Source organism: Paroedura picta, chromosome 5, assembly GCF_049243985.1.
Source record: "Paroedura picta isolate Pp20150507F chromosome 5, Ppicta_v3.0, whole genome shotgun sequence".
NCBI classification, from domain to species: Eukaryota; Metazoa; Chordata; class Lepidosauria; order Squamata; family Gekkonidae; genus Paroedura; species Paroedura picta.
Window position 1 is genome coordinate 39,183,842 of NC_135373.1, and position 14,889 is coordinate 39,198,730.

Sequence of the window (14,889 nt, forward strand, 5' to 3'; positions counted from 1 at the left end):
AGCTTTTTAGAGGATGGAATTCTCTATACCTATTGCTATACCTATTAGCACAGGCAGAAAACTGCCATAAGCTGGTGGAGCCTTGGGGTCACTGTAAATTCCAGGCCCAGAGAATGGCTTTCTTCTCCACCATTGCCTCCTCTCCCCTCCATTCAGAGGCTGAATGCTGAAGCTCCTCCTCTTCTTCCAGGCTGTTTGGGCTCTGGGGAACATCGCTGGAGACAGTTCTGCTTGTCGTGATTATGTCCTCAACTGTGGCATCCTTCCTCCTTTGTTGTTGTGAGTAGCCATTGAGATAAGGGGTAGAAACATTCGAATTGCGTGTCATTTATCCTGACCAAAAGGTTGTATCTTTATATGTGCTTCCATTCCTGTACTTCTGTGGCATGAAATAGGAAACATTTCATTGGTTGGAATGAACTATGTGTAGACCTGATAGATTTTTTTTTCCACTGTGAAGTTCTTAGTAATTGCCTTACTGAGGGATTTTCCTCAGACCACCTTGACTAGAGACACCTAGTTAGAGATTATATACCACTCTCCCTAGTGGCTCAGGCCAGTGAACAACAGGAGTTCAACAACAACAAGAAGACATAAACATTAGAATCACAGAATAATGGAGTTGGAAGGGAAATCCTGGGTCATCTAGTCCAACCCCCCGCACTATGCAGGACACTCACAACCCTCTCGCTCATCCACTGTCACCTGCCACTCCCTTGAACCTTGACAGAATCACCCTCTCCATCAGATGGCTATCCAGCTTCTGTTTAAAAGTTTTCAAAGATGGAGAACCCACCACCTCCAGAGGAAGCCTGTTCCACTGAAAAAACACTCTAACTGTCAGGAACTTCTTCTAGATATTTAGATGGAATTTCTTTTGCATTAATTTAATCCCATTGTATGAAATTAATTTATATGAATGTTAATAAAACATACCATAAAATTGAGACTACAAAACTCTTGGTGCAGCCATGTAATTTCTTTCAGCTGTAAAACTTTCAGAAGTAATTTTCCTTTGGGGGGGGAGTTATCCAGGGAAGGCCCCAATTTATGTCACAGGATCACTGGCCCCAACCAAAAGCTTGGTGGAAGAGCCCCATCTTGCAGGCCCTGTGGAACTGAGTCATCTTTGGCAGGGTTCTGATCTCCTCTAAGCTTTTTCCACCAAGTAGGGGCAGGACTGAAAACACCCTGGCCCTGGTTGAGGACAGAGGAACTCCCTTGGGGCCAGGGACTACTAATCTGTTGGAATTCATGGAGCACAATGCTCTTCAGGGAACATAAGCAGAGAGGCGGTCCCTTAGGTATGCCGAGCCCAGACCATGGATGGCCTTAAAGATTACTTTGTAATGTGCAACTTGGCTTGATTCATTTGGAATTGCTCTCCAGGAATCTTTTGTGTGGCGCATCTTGTTAGTGTTTGCTTGTGGCACCCTGATCTCGCAAAAGGCAGATTAATTTGAAGAGGTTGGGCAGGGTGTTATGTGTAATAAGAGATTTACCCAGGGGGAATCTTGAAGGCTTCTTGTCCTTTTCTGCAGAGTATTCAAATTGATCTTCATTCTCTAGAAAATGCTGGCTGAGACCTACTTCAATCAGAAAGGTTCAGATTCCTCATTCTTGGAATGCTTATGAGTTGGCATTCTGCTCTGACTGAAGCCCAATCTCTGTGTAATATGAGGGTGAAAATGTTATATTCCATGTAATTTCTGAGCTTGGATGGGAAAGTAAAATAAAAACTTGATAAACTTCAAATAATGTACAGTTGAAGTGCCAGCTAGAGTACAGTGGATATTCTGTCTTGACACGTGGGAGCCTTGGGTGTCTAATCCCCCTTTGACTTTTGAAATAAAACTGCTCTGGTTCATCCTAAATAACTATGAAGGGCATGAAATCCTGAATTGCAAAATTGCCTAGGAGATGAACAGCCAGTCTGGTACAGTCTGGTATTAGGACAAGCTGCTGCAGCTGGAGAGAGTGAAACTTGTTTTGTGTCTCTCAGGCTCCTCACAAAATCTACCCGGTTGACAATGACACGGAATGCTGTTTGGGCTCTATCAAACCTGTGCAGAGGGAAGAACCCGCCCCCTGAATTTGAAAAGGTGAGACATAGGAAAGTGTATCTCCCTTCCCCAGGCCCTCTATCGATTGAGATGGTGGAGTGCTGGATTATACTGCTTTGTTTTTAAGGGGCAGGAGGTTAGGGTTCATGCTAGTTAACCCTATGTCAGTCCTTTTCAACTTTTTTACTATTGGGAAACGTTTGAAACATTCTCCAGGCTTCAAGAAACCCCCAGGTGGCACGATTATACAAAATATGGTTGGGAAGCATAGTTGTGACCATGCATATCGAGGGCCCCTCCCTTTCTCACCCTTTCCAGGCCCATCATTGGCCATTTTGGGAGGGTTTTTTGTTGTTGTTGTTGACATAACCATAGATGGTCATATCACCCAATAAATATGTAACAAATGTAAAAAAATATATTGAAAATTAACTAACTCCCACCCATTCAGGAAACCCTTCCAGGGCCTTCAAGAAACCCCAGGGTTCTGCAAAACCTTGGTTGAGAAAGGCTGCCCTATGTAAATACAAAATCCTCTGCAGTGAATGAGCATTTCTGGAAGAAATTTTATTTCTTATTCTTAATTTATTATTATTATTATTATTATTATTATTATTATTATTATTATTATTATTATTATTATTATTATTTAATTTCTAGACCGCCCTTCTCCCAATAGGTCTCAGGGCGGTTTACAACATAAATAGTTAAAACACAATAAAATCCCCATAAAAACCCCAATTAAAAGTTACATATAACATATCACATAACATATAGCGGCGGTGGTCACAATTCTGATCTTAGTTCAGCCTGGTGGAGAGAATAATGTTCAGAAGAGGGTGGCACCAATACAATAGATCTAACCATGATCTCGGTGTTAGAGATCTCAATATTGGAGGGGATCCTCTGATGGATTAGTGGGAGAGCTGCCCTGGCCTCAACCATATGCCTGGCGGAAGAGCTCCGTCTTACAGGCCCTGCGGAAAGCTGGTAGATCCTGCAGGGCCCTTAGCTCTTCTGGGAGCTCGTTCCACCAGGTTGGGGCCAGGACTGAAAAGGCCCTGGCCCGGGTCGAAGCCAGGCAAACATCCCGTGGGCCCGGGACAACCAGTAAATTCATACCCGCAGAGCGGAGTGCCCTGCGGGGGGCATAAGCAACCAAGCGGTCCCGCAGGTAGACGGGACCCAGGCCGCGTATAGCCTTAAAGGTCAACACCAATACCTTGAATCTGATTCGGAAACAGACTGGTAACCAGTGCAGATGACGAAGCACCGGCTGAATGTGGGCCCTCAAAGGTGTTCTAGTGAGGACCCTGGCAGCCGCATTTTGGACCAGCTGTAACTTCCGAGTCAAGGACAAGGGAAGGCCCGCGTAGAGCGAGTTACAGAAGTCTAATCTGGAAGTGACCGTTGCATGGATCACTGTGGCCAGGTGTTCCGAGGACAGGTAGGGCGCTAGTAGCCGGGCTTGGCGAAGATGGAAAAATGCTGTCCGAGCTACATTGGTGACCTGAGCCTCCATAGAGAGGGAGGCATCAAATGTCACTCCCAAATTCCTGGCAACTGGTGCAGGTGTTAATTGCACCCCGTTCAGGCATGGGAGGCGCGCTTCCTGGTCCTGCCCTCTTCTGCCCAGCCACAGGACCTCCGTTTAGATTTATTTTATCTATAGTCCACCATTCCAACAGAGATTGACAACAGAATACACATTGTGACTCTTTGCAATCAGGAGGATGTCACATCCAAGAAGCAATGCAGTAGTTTAAACAATGCAAAAACTATTTGACATGATATGGCCCAACAATACAAAATATGGAATTACACAAGCAGAAAACAATGCAGTGGGATCAGGATTATACATTAGCAACAGATTATACATACTTTACACCTGTTCCCTGTTCCCTGTTCCCTTTATAAAGCATCGTTCTCAACTTAGTAGAGCCCTCTTAGGCAAAAATTAATTCCACTTCTGTTTTGTGCTAGCACCACTCAAGCACTCATCACGCTAGTAGCTGTCTGCTTAAAGACTCTCCTGCGTGCAGCCCACTGAAATGACTATAATGTGCATCACGCAGCCACGTTGTCACAGAAGTGAAGGGATAGTGGGATAAATACAGATGCTCAAGGGGCTGCTTTGCATCTGTTCATGTGGAAAGGCAGTATACAGTCTTGTATCTGGAACCCTTAGCACAACCGACCCTGTAAAACCATGGATTTCAGTTTCTGGTAAGAGGGCCATCAGTACAGGGAACCTCTTTAGTGTGTGTAATTAATCTTTACTCTGCACAAGTGCTGCTAGTTTACCAGACCTAGTTTTTTCCTCTTACAAGATCCTTTCTAACTTTTTGCTGTGCTTCTTGCTAGGTGTCCTCCTGTTTGCCTGTGTTGTCACGCTTACTCTTCAGCAGTGACTCAGACTTGCTGGCAGATGCGTGCTGGGCGCTCTCCTACCTATCAGATGGACCTAATGAGAAAATCCAGGCTGTTATAGACTCTGGAGTATGTCGGCGACTGGTGGAGTTGCTCATGTAAGTGTCCACCTACTAAGAAAGTTGGAATTAGTCTTCCACTCTTAGGTCAGACATCCCCAATATGGACCCCATGGGCACCACAGTGCGCACTGACACCTTTCCTGTTGCCTGCCACGTGTTTGTAAGTGAAGCTTTTGCTCAGCAGTGCTTCTGTTTAGCTGTTGGAGGTCTGATTGGCTGTGCAGATTTTTAAATGTTATTTCAGCAGCATCTGCCAGCACAGAACAAGGATCTTTACTGTGTGACTGAAGGTAAGCAGTGTCAGCCTCCCGGTGGCAACCATTTTGTGCCTCTGTCTACTATATTGTGTCAAAATTCCAAAGGTTCTCATAGGCTCAAAAGGCTTAGGGACCCCCACCTTGAGGGTTAGGGTTGGAACTTACAGGTTGTGTGTCTTGCATCATCACAGGGATGTACACATTGGAGGTAGTGTTGATAGCTCTCCCAAGACATTTTGAAGCATAAGGTCTAAATCGTTTTTATTTATTTATTCAGTTGATAGTCCACTTTCCTCCTTGGACTCAAGGTGGATTCCAAAAGAGTGCCCCGTAAAACCCCATTAAAACTCCCAGCCTTTAAACCATTAGATCCGGATGGGGTCCTGATGACTCTCGGGAAGCTTCCTGTTGACATGAATGATGCTCCTGTGAAAGCCCTAGCTGTCCTGTGGACTTAGGGATGTATCCTGCACAATAGACCCAATGCTCCTCTGAAGCAGGAGTCATAATTTGAGGCTTGAAGAGAGCCATTTGGCTTGCTAGCTATCAGTGTCTATTACCTTTAGGCATCTTGTCTAAATTAATGAACAGAAGATTGGTTTTTTTACTTTTAGATTGTGGTTTGTTTTGTAATTCTGACTGGTTTCCTTTTTCAGAGTTTTTTCTCACATCTATTTCATAACAAGTTCAAATACTGTACAGTATATAAACTTCCTAGTGAAAGATTTTTCTTAAAACCTGAGCCAATCCATACTTTCCAAATGCATATTTTTAGCTATTCCCTCTTTGCTGTTAAAAGGGCCAGTACAGTGCTTGTGCTAAATTCCTCTACAGAAGATTTTATTATAACGGTAAAGATGACGGACAGGTTTTTCAAGAACAAGCGCATTCTATGGCACCTTAAAGAGACACTGTTTTTTGTTGGTGAGGTTTCCTGGTCTAGTTTCCCCAATAGTTATTCTTGGTAAAGGGAGCGACATAGCTAAATGTTTTGGGTGCAGATGGTCCCTTAGTTCAACCGCTGCAGGTGAATAGGTCTGAGAAAGATCTTTAAAGGGCATTTTCAGGACTTCTGCCTGTCAAGAGTGCTGGTCTAAGACAGACCAATGATCTGACTCCCTGAAAGACTGTCCTGTGTTTAAAGTGGCAATCCTGTGCATGAGAGTAAGTCCAAGTACTCCATACTGAATAAATGTGTGTATGAGGAGACTGAAATGGTGTGAATATTTGGGTTTGGAAAAGGTATTTTGCAGAAATCTGTAGCAAATCTGACTTCTTAAAAAACAAAACGCCCCTCTATTCTTACTTGCTAAATGGGGCAAATGGGGTGCTTTTTATAATGGTGCCATGCTTTCCTTTTCTACCCTCTCTTTCTGGCTAAGGAGACTTTGGGAGAGAATGGGAACTAGGAAAGTCCCCTAAAGATGCTTTTGAGGCAAAGAAACATCTATGCTGAAAATAAAAAATTAAAATGTGCTGCTTATCTGGTGTTGCAGCATTCCTAAAGGCGTAGTGCAGCAAATAAATTCCTTTGCTTTAAAAAGGCATTCACCGGAATGAAATGTATTCTTGTCTCTAGCAAACTTGCAAGAGCTTTTGTGGAACCCTCTTTCTACACGTTTTCCTTGGCCTTGTAGGCTCTGCATGGCTCCCTGGTTTACTCTGAGTAATGAAACAGGCTGGTAGGTGATAAAAGTGGAGAAAAACTTGAGCCGTGAATGTGACCAGGCATGAGCTAGAACTGTGTGCATACTTTGTGGCAATAACGGTAGTGAAGCAATCGTGTCTCTGTCATTGAGTCAGCACAGAACAATCCAGTCATTCAGGTAATTCACAGGGGGCTTCTTCATCTTGCCTTGATAGAGCCTCCAAACATTTGGTAGGTCACTGACATCTTTGTAAGATGTCTGGCAGATAAAATAACCCGAACATGCCACAACTGGACTGCGCTGTTTTAACAACTGAATTCTGAAAAGGTTACTGAAACAGTTTCGGTTGCTTGGATGAACTCCAGTTCTGCAACTTGACAGCATAAGGGTATGGCTGTGGGAAATTAGTTGACATTCTAAGCACTTGACCCTTGTTCACCTGAGCTGCTTCATTGTAGCTGAAGATGGTTGAAATGGTTCCAGAATATAGTAACGGTAATGTCAAAGGAAGGTTGTTAGTATCATCATCTTAAAAGGTGAAGGTTATAAAACCCCTGGTGAATGGGGAGGGAGACCCTTGCCTGGCTCCATAAAGAATAATTCCTGCTGTGTGGCAGACATCCCTTTTCACTGAATGAAACCCACACCAATGGCCCATAAAACAGAATGGGAAGGATCTGTATTGGCACAACTTACTCACTTTCAGTTGACTTTGTTGGGAAGGCAAGATGAGCTGCTCAAATTGAAATGTCCTGTTGCAGGGATGCAATGCTGACGTTCTGTTCTTCCCCCACAGGCACAGTGATTACAAGGTGGCTTCTCCAGCTCTGCGAGCCGTCGGCAATATTGTGACGGGGGATGACATCCAGACTCAGGTGATAAAATCGACATAAGTTCTGGAACCTATGCTATTTATGCTAAAGGAAGGACATTGTTTTCCACCTTATCTTGGCTTTCTAAAAGAGATGAAGGAGTGTTGTCTTCCACTTGGGTGTACAGACCCACTGAGCCTGAGAAATGGTTTGCTATGTGTGTGGGGAGAGGTTTAGTGATATCTTACCAGCTAATTCACCAGCAGAGAGGGGTGGCAGTGAAAGTAACAGTGTTCCTCCGAACACCGCCTTTCAAAGTGCTTTGAGTTTCAAGATGAGAAACCATTGGTTCTGCTGACTCTTCTGCTGACCTGTGTTTCTGGCTCAACCTAGTATTGTTGCTCTGTGTTTCAAGATACAGTTGTCTAGTAGTTCTACTCTCCCACTCATGAGAGAGAAACTTAAAGGTGTGTGTGTGGGGGGGGGGGGAAGGTTACTGCATCTTAGCACAACATCAGTTACAGCTGTTACAAGTTTGTGAACACTTTAGATAGGGAAGAGGAAGGCAAATAATTCATTTTAAACATTCAGCCTCCTGTTGGAAAAGTGTGACTTCCTGGCGTATAGAAAGCATTGTGGCCTTCAGGGAGGAGATTCAGCACATTTATACTCTTCTAAGCCCATTGATTTCAATTGACTTAGAAGGTTGTAATTCCGATTAGAATTCTGCTGCCAGTCTGTCATTATCTGAGGTGTTGCTTAGTAGTGGGGGTGAGGAGCGTTGCTTCTAGTGGGAGGGAGAGGTTAAAAATGCCAGTCTGTTGCCTTTATACATTTGAAACAGTGTGTTCCAATAATACTTGGGAGCAGTTACAATACAGTGAGGTACAGAAAGCAAAAGTAATTCACTACTTTAATCCATATTATATTTTATATTACTACTGCCTTCAAAGTCCATTCCTAAGAACAGGCCTTGAAAGGGCCCGCTCCCCTGGCCTCTGACCAGGCATCTTAAAGAGGCTTTGGGCCGCAGCTCGCAGCCAGATCAAGTGGGGCGGGCGGGGGCTTGCCAGCTCATTAGTAGGGCCAGGACAGAGCTCCTTAGCAGGCAATCAGCAGGCTGGGGAGGCCCTCGTTAGCAGGCCCTCCACCATGACTCTTTGCCCAGGGCCCTCTCCCCTTACCTGCTGCTGGCTCCAGGCACTGAGACGCATCTGAGAACAAAGAGACTAGAGTTCATGGATGGAGGGTGGGAGCTGCAGGGGCAGGGCCATTCAGGGTGCAGCCAGCTTTGCTGACTGCACCCAGATTGGCCGTATTCCAACTTGGACAACCAGACACCCCTGCAGGCTGTTTCACAAATATATAGAGGAACCATGGATAAGGATGTAATAAAAACTTTCTTAACATCTGTTTATCCGCATAATTCTTTGTTTGGGGGGAGAAAGGGGTCTTCCTTTCAAGCAAATGTGGTAAAATTGTCTAGCTATACGACACGGTAATAATCAAGGGGAATAATATAGTTTGTACTTCTGTAAGGTGCTGTGCAGCTGCCATCTAATGCTGCCTTAATTTCAGGGGTTGGCTGCTTGACTTGATAGGGTGAGCCCCAAAATACCTCTTATGCCTGCAATTTGTGGTGAACACTGCAAACAGCTTTCTGTCCAATCCTTAGGAGAAGGTGTTTTGTGCAGTTTGGATAAGTTAGAGGAAGAATCTCCCTGTAGCTAACGGCTTTCCTTTCTTAGGTGATTCTGAATTGCTCAGCTCTGCCTTGCCTCCTTCACCTACTCAGCAGCCCCAAAGAGTCTATCCGGAAAGAAGCTTGCTGGACAATCTCCAACATCACAGCAGGGAACAGGGCTCAAATACAGGTACAACTTCACACGAAAGAAGGCACCTACAGCACATTTCGAGCCTGATGTTTCAGCTTGGAGACTTTAAGTCTACCTACCCTGTGACTGGCCCTATTGCAGTGGTAGCAGTTTGCCCTGCTCCAGTTTCTTGGTGGTATACTCATCCAGTTATGAGACTTCCCTGACAATCTGGTTGATTAATTTGTTTTTCTGCAATTTCCTATTTACATTCCAGCCTGGTGTTGAGTGACAGTCATGTTGCTGAGGCATCTTAATAACTAGCCATGTGGTACTGCAAGAAAGGTTACTTGGGAGAGCTATTTGCACTAAAAAGCAAGTGGAGCAAAAGCCATGAAATGAGCTATTAACAAATGTAAAGTGGATTCTGAAAAGGCACAACTTTGGAGTATGAACTTCCTGGACAAGGGAGTAGATGGGGGGGGGGGTCCAGTATGTAACCATCTAAACCAGGGGTAGTCAAACTGCGGCCCTCCAGATGTCCATGGACTACAATTACCAGAAGCCCCTGCCAGCAAATGCTGGCAGGGGCTTCTGGGAATTGTAGTCCATGGACATCTGGAGGGTTGCAGTTTGACAACCCCTGATCTAAACAGTTGTTAAAATGCGTTGCCTGTTTTGGGATTACCATCTCCAGATGAGGTATGGCAAAAACTGTAAAGCAATGTACACAAACAAGGCAACTGAAAAGAGCTAAGGATTAGTTCTGGCATAAGCCAAGGCTAGTGACCAAAGGACCATGCACTATTTTCAAAGCGTTTTATTGCTTCATTTAAATTAAAGGACAACGTTTAAAGTAGCAAAATGTTATCTTACAAAAAAGAAAAAAAGAGCAGCCTCAGATGGCACAGGGCTATTCCCAAGTCCTTTTTATGAGCCTATGCAGGTCAGCCAGCAGCCAGAGAAAGCAGTGGAGTGATTGGTTATGCAGCTGGGTGGGTGGATGGATAACTTGGAGGGTGCAGCAAGTTGTTCAGTGTGGAAGTGTTATATATTTCTCTCCCCTCCCCCCTCCCAATTCCAGGCTGTCATAGATGCCAACATTTTCCCAGTGCTGATTGAAATATTGCAGAAGGCTGAATTCCGGACGCGAAAAGAGGCCGCATGGGCAATCACAAATGCTACGTCTGGAGGAACCCCCGAACAAATCAAGTAGGTTCCCAAGTTGATTCACCACCTGGGCAAGTCTTTTCTAATCAGTATTTTTGAGCTATGGGCACTATCTTTTGTTGCCAACAGTTCCATAAGAAATAAATCTGGAATGTATCAAATGCAGCAACATAAACTTGACAACCTTGGATGTTCTCCCCCCTCCCCCAGCAGCTTTAATGATTCAATTTGAGTCCACTGTTGTTGTTTTTTAAATTGTGGAATCAATCTCCCCTGTTTGGCAGGGTGGTGTCCTGACTGTGGCTTTCTCCCTTTACAGGTATTTGGTAAACCTGGGCTGTATCAAGCCGCTCTGTGATCTCCTGACGGTCATGGACTCCAAGATTGTTCAAGTGGCTCTCAATGGCTTGGAGAACATTTTGCGACTGGGCGAGCAAGAGGCCAAGCAGAGCAGCAGTGGCATCAACCCTTACTGCAGCCTCATCGAGGAAGCATACGGTGAGTCTGAGAGCGAGCTTGAAATGAGTGGCCGTGTTGAATTTCTTTATGTAAAGAGGCTTTATGTGTTTATCCTGATTTGTGAATGCTTTTTGGTAACTGTGGGGGCAAAAATGTGTTTCTCCTCCAGGCCTGGATAAAATAGAGTTCCTTCAGAGCCATGAAAACCAAGAAATCTACCAGAAGGCCTTTGACCTGATTGAGCACTATTTTGGAACTGAAGACGACGACTCCAATTTGGCTCCTCAGGTAGATGAGAACCAGCAGCAGTTCATCTTCCAGCAGCCAGAGGCCCCCATGGAAGGCTTCCAGCTATAACATGTGCTGAGCATGTTTTTTGGGGAAACACCATAATTTTGCTGGGAAGTTAACCACAGAGAGCCTTCCATCTCCCAGCCCTGTTCTCTTGTCTGCTGAACGCAAGGCTGCAAAGCGTCCACTCCACCGGTTACAAACAGATGTCTCTTTCACCAACACCTGGCAGTAATGCTTTGCTCTCATGAGAAGGAGGAGGAGAGATTCTCACACACACACACAATACATTTTTTTTCTTTTGTTGCTCCACAGTGTGTCAAAAGCAGGGACTGAAAATGAAATAAGAGGTGTGAATCTGTGTTACACCTTCTAGCACGTGTGTTTGCCCCCTCCCCTTTTCTGTGGTGGCTTTTCCTCAAATGTTAGGGCTCTTCACTTGGGTACTTGAGAGATGACACTTTTCAGTGGGAGAAGGCAAAATGACACACACTGGAGCGGAGGAGTCTAACCCTAGATATGTGGGTTCAGCTATTTAAAAATACTTTTTTGCACATGTTAATTTTTATTAAAGACTCTCCTTAATCTGCCAAAAGCACTGCTTTGGCCCTCACTTTTTTTTTCTTTTTTGGAAAACCCTCTTGCCAAACAGCACCTTTAAAGGGATGTGGGCCTTGTTGCAGCCACAATCTTCCTCCTATCCCACTGTTAAAAACATCCCTCTTGACGGATACAGGAAAAGTTGGACAACTCCCATCATACCCCACCTTGTATTCACAAGACTTTGTCCGTGGTGAGGTGATTTTTTTTTGAACTGTTCAAAGAAGTAAGCCCTGCCCCCTCCAACCCCTAGAGGTCTGGTACAAGGGGGAGGCGTGTGATAAAAGGACTTGAAGCACAGCTGCCACAAAGGTGGGCTTCACATACATTTGCTACTGACTGAAGTGTTGAAAATTGGTGGAAGAAACCCCATCTTGCATCTTTACTTGAAGAAAAAATTTCAAAACTTATGGAACCTTTTTTGTTTCGTTTTGTTTTGTTCATGTCTCTATCCCCTCCCCACCCCCTTGGACAGTTGCAATGGGGACAGACCCGTTTTTTTTCTTGGGGGAAGTGATATTCGCTACACTCAGTGGCGTAATTTACTCTGTTAATTCAAATAGCCAAGTGGCCTGTTTCTCTCAGAATTACCTCCTGCTCACAACTGTATCGTGTGCATTTTACTTCAAAATGAAGAAGTCAAAGGTTCTGTATTTTTTATATATTATATATACACATAGATATTTGTCTAATTTGGTCTTCAGAAGCGGGGGGAATTGTAAAATCCTTGTAAGAGAGAAACGGGATACTGTGTGACAGGCCTGCCCAGAAACATGGCTGTGCTTCTCATTTATGTACTGTATGAGCCACCTGCTTGGTCAAACTCTCGTTCCTGAGCAGAGCTTATTTGAATATAAGGCTGGATGTTAGCCTCATCAGGCAATCCATAAGTTTATTTCTGGGGTAGGGGAGGGGGACCCCTTCAGGTGTCTTAACAGAAGCTTACTGTATGCACATATTCCCCTTCTTGCTCTCCAAGGTCTGAATTCAGGGTCCCACAGCCTTCAAGAACAGACATTCAAGCAGATGAGAAATTGGAGGTGAAGCCTTGGGCTGTATTTTGTAACAGATTTGCTCTTCATTGTTTAAAGAAAAAATGCCAAGGAAATTAATAAACTATATCCGTGCATTCAATGACTGCAAGCCAGATATGCCTGGAGTGAAAGTTCTTCCCTTCCTCCCTCCCTTCCTCCAAGTTACTACTAGTATTTAGCACTTCACTGAGTAGAACTGTATGTCTCAGCAGTCCTGTGGGTAGGGTAGACCAAGTCATGCACAGGCAGGACTTGCATTTTCACTATCAAGAGTTTGCAATTTAACCCACTAAAGTGCTTTGCGTTGGCTGTGGCTTCCCTACAGCACTGGCTTCTACACCTGGCTTCACTTTTAAACTGTTTCTGTATGAACTGTCGCAGCTTCTTCCAAAGCATCCTGGGAATTGTCATTTGGTGAGATGTTGCAGGACTCGAGCCCTCCCTTGTGGGGTTCTTTAGACAGGGGACTGACCATTCACCAAAGACTTAAAATAGTTGTAGATAGGCCAGTTGACCAGTTTCAAGTTCCACGGCACCTAGGAATTTCATTGTGGCGTCAAATGTTTTCTTTAGTCACTTGTTGCAAATACCTCTTACTGATTCTCAGAAGTGCAAAGCTTATTTTGGGTGAGGGATAGCTGCTTGTTTTGACTGAGAACTTGGGATACCCCATGTTTATTTATATACCACAGCACTTATAATAATAATTTTATTTTTATAGCTTGCCCTTCCCAATTGGTACAGAGTGGTAACAAGTAGGCATGTACAAGTCATAGTTACATTGATAAAGTTATTAAATGTTTCAAATTAAAATTAATTAAATTATATTTGATGGTGACCGTTGCCTGGATCATGATGGCTAGGTTAGCTGCTGACAGGTACGATGTAAGTTGTCACACCTTGCAAAGATGGTAGAAAACCTGGCAGGTGACCTTTGTGATCTGGGCCTTCATAGATAGAGGTGTCCAAAATCTCATCCATGGTAGTTGTAGGTGTTAAATTCATCTTTGTAGCATAGTGTTTATACCAGACTTAAATCTACTATTTGAGTTAAAAGCATTCTCTTTTTGTGCTCCCCCCATGTGCCTTCTAAACTGGGCTTCTACAACCCATGCAATGCAGCTACATGGCAGGTTTAATAGAGTCACTGGGCATGGCTCAGCTACTGAGGGCCTTGGCTATCAACTTTAAATTAGGCCTCATTCTCTGAAGAACAAAATTCCACTCACTCATGGTGACCTCACATGTGGCGTTCCAGGCGAAAGCCAAGCAGAAGTGCCCTTTCATTGCCTTCCTCTGTATAGCAACCCCAGTTTTCTTTTGTGGTCTCCCATCTAAGGACTAACCATGGCCAAGCCAACCTAGTTTTCAAGATCTGACAAGTTCAGGGTAACCTTGGCTGCTTTTATTACTGAGTAAGAATGAATTAAAGTCTTGAATTCTTTGTTCTACCATGATTGCTTGGACAAAGAGGCTCCCCCACCTAAGCTTCTGCTTTTGGTAGCCTGTGGCTAAAAGAGAAATTATAGTTCAAGGCCAAAAAAAGCATGCCAACCCTAAAGCATTATCTGTTTACAATTGTACCTTGAACATATTTATAGATTAATTGAATAATTTCCCACTCTACAGACTTTACAGAATAGATTAGCAGTAAATATACTGTGCTAAACTAATGTTCCTCTTTGGCTAATTTTGCTCCAGCTCCAGCCCATGTAGAGCCCTTGAAAAGACTTTTTGTAAACGTTATGAAGCTATGTTAGTCCTATTATACTTACAGTATACTTTTCCTATCCCCTCTAAGTTAAAATTCTCTTGAATGATGAAACAAATGGACAAAGAAAAAAGGTTTTACATTTGTATATTCTGTTATTTTGCACATAAGCTTGCTTTGTGTTCACCACCTAACTAGGCTCATTGCCAACTGTGAATTGGAAAATTCTGGGGATTTGCAGGTGGCGTTTAGAGAAGGGGGAAATTCAGTTTGGGTGCGATGCCTTAAAAGCTGCCATCTTTTTAAGAGGAAGTGATCTCTGTAGTCTGAAAAGCAGTTGTAATACCAGGAAAATTCCAGGCCCCACCTGGAGATTGGAAACCTACTTGTGACATGAAAATATACAAAAAGCAGCATTATATCTAATGAGAGTCAGTGTGATATAGTGGTTAAGACCAGTTGACTCAAATCTGGAGAACTGGGTTTGATTCCTCGCTCTTCCACATGCTGCCAGCTGGGTAACCATGGGCCAGTCAC

At 44.0% G+C, this 14,889-nt stretch overlaps 1 protein-coding gene across 6 annotated transcripts in view; it reads left to right on the top strand.

Moving 5' to 3' along the window:
• KPNA6 (karyopherin subunit alpha 6) overlaps window positions 1–14,889 on the top strand; it is a 36,661-nt gene that overhangs the window by 21,214 nt on the left and 558 nt on the right. For 4 of the 6 annotated variants that reach the window (XM_077337403.1, XM_077337405.1, XM_077337407.1 and 1 more), the window contains 8 exons: window positions 191–279; window positions 2,003–2,102; window positions 4,428–4,591; window positions 7,258–7,336; window positions 9,022–9,147; window positions 10,172–10,299; window positions 10,577–10,755; window positions 10,886–12,754. In XM_077337403.1, coding sequence (XP_077193518.1) covers window positions 191–279; window positions 2,003–2,102; window positions 4,428–4,591; window positions 7,258–7,336; window positions 9,022–9,147; window positions 10,172–10,299; window positions 10,577–10,755; window positions 10,886–11,073 — 1,053 coding nt within the window. In that variant the 3' untranslated portion in view covers window positions 11,074–12,754. Of the gene's footprint in view, window positions 1–190; window positions 280–2,002; window positions 2,103–4,427; window positions 4,592–7,257; window positions 7,337–9,021; window positions 9,148–10,171; window positions 10,300–10,576; window positions 10,756–10,885; window positions 12,755–14,889 lie in introns of those variants that run through there. The other 2 variants (XM_077337409.1, XM_077337408.1) reach the window with 2 other exon arrangements.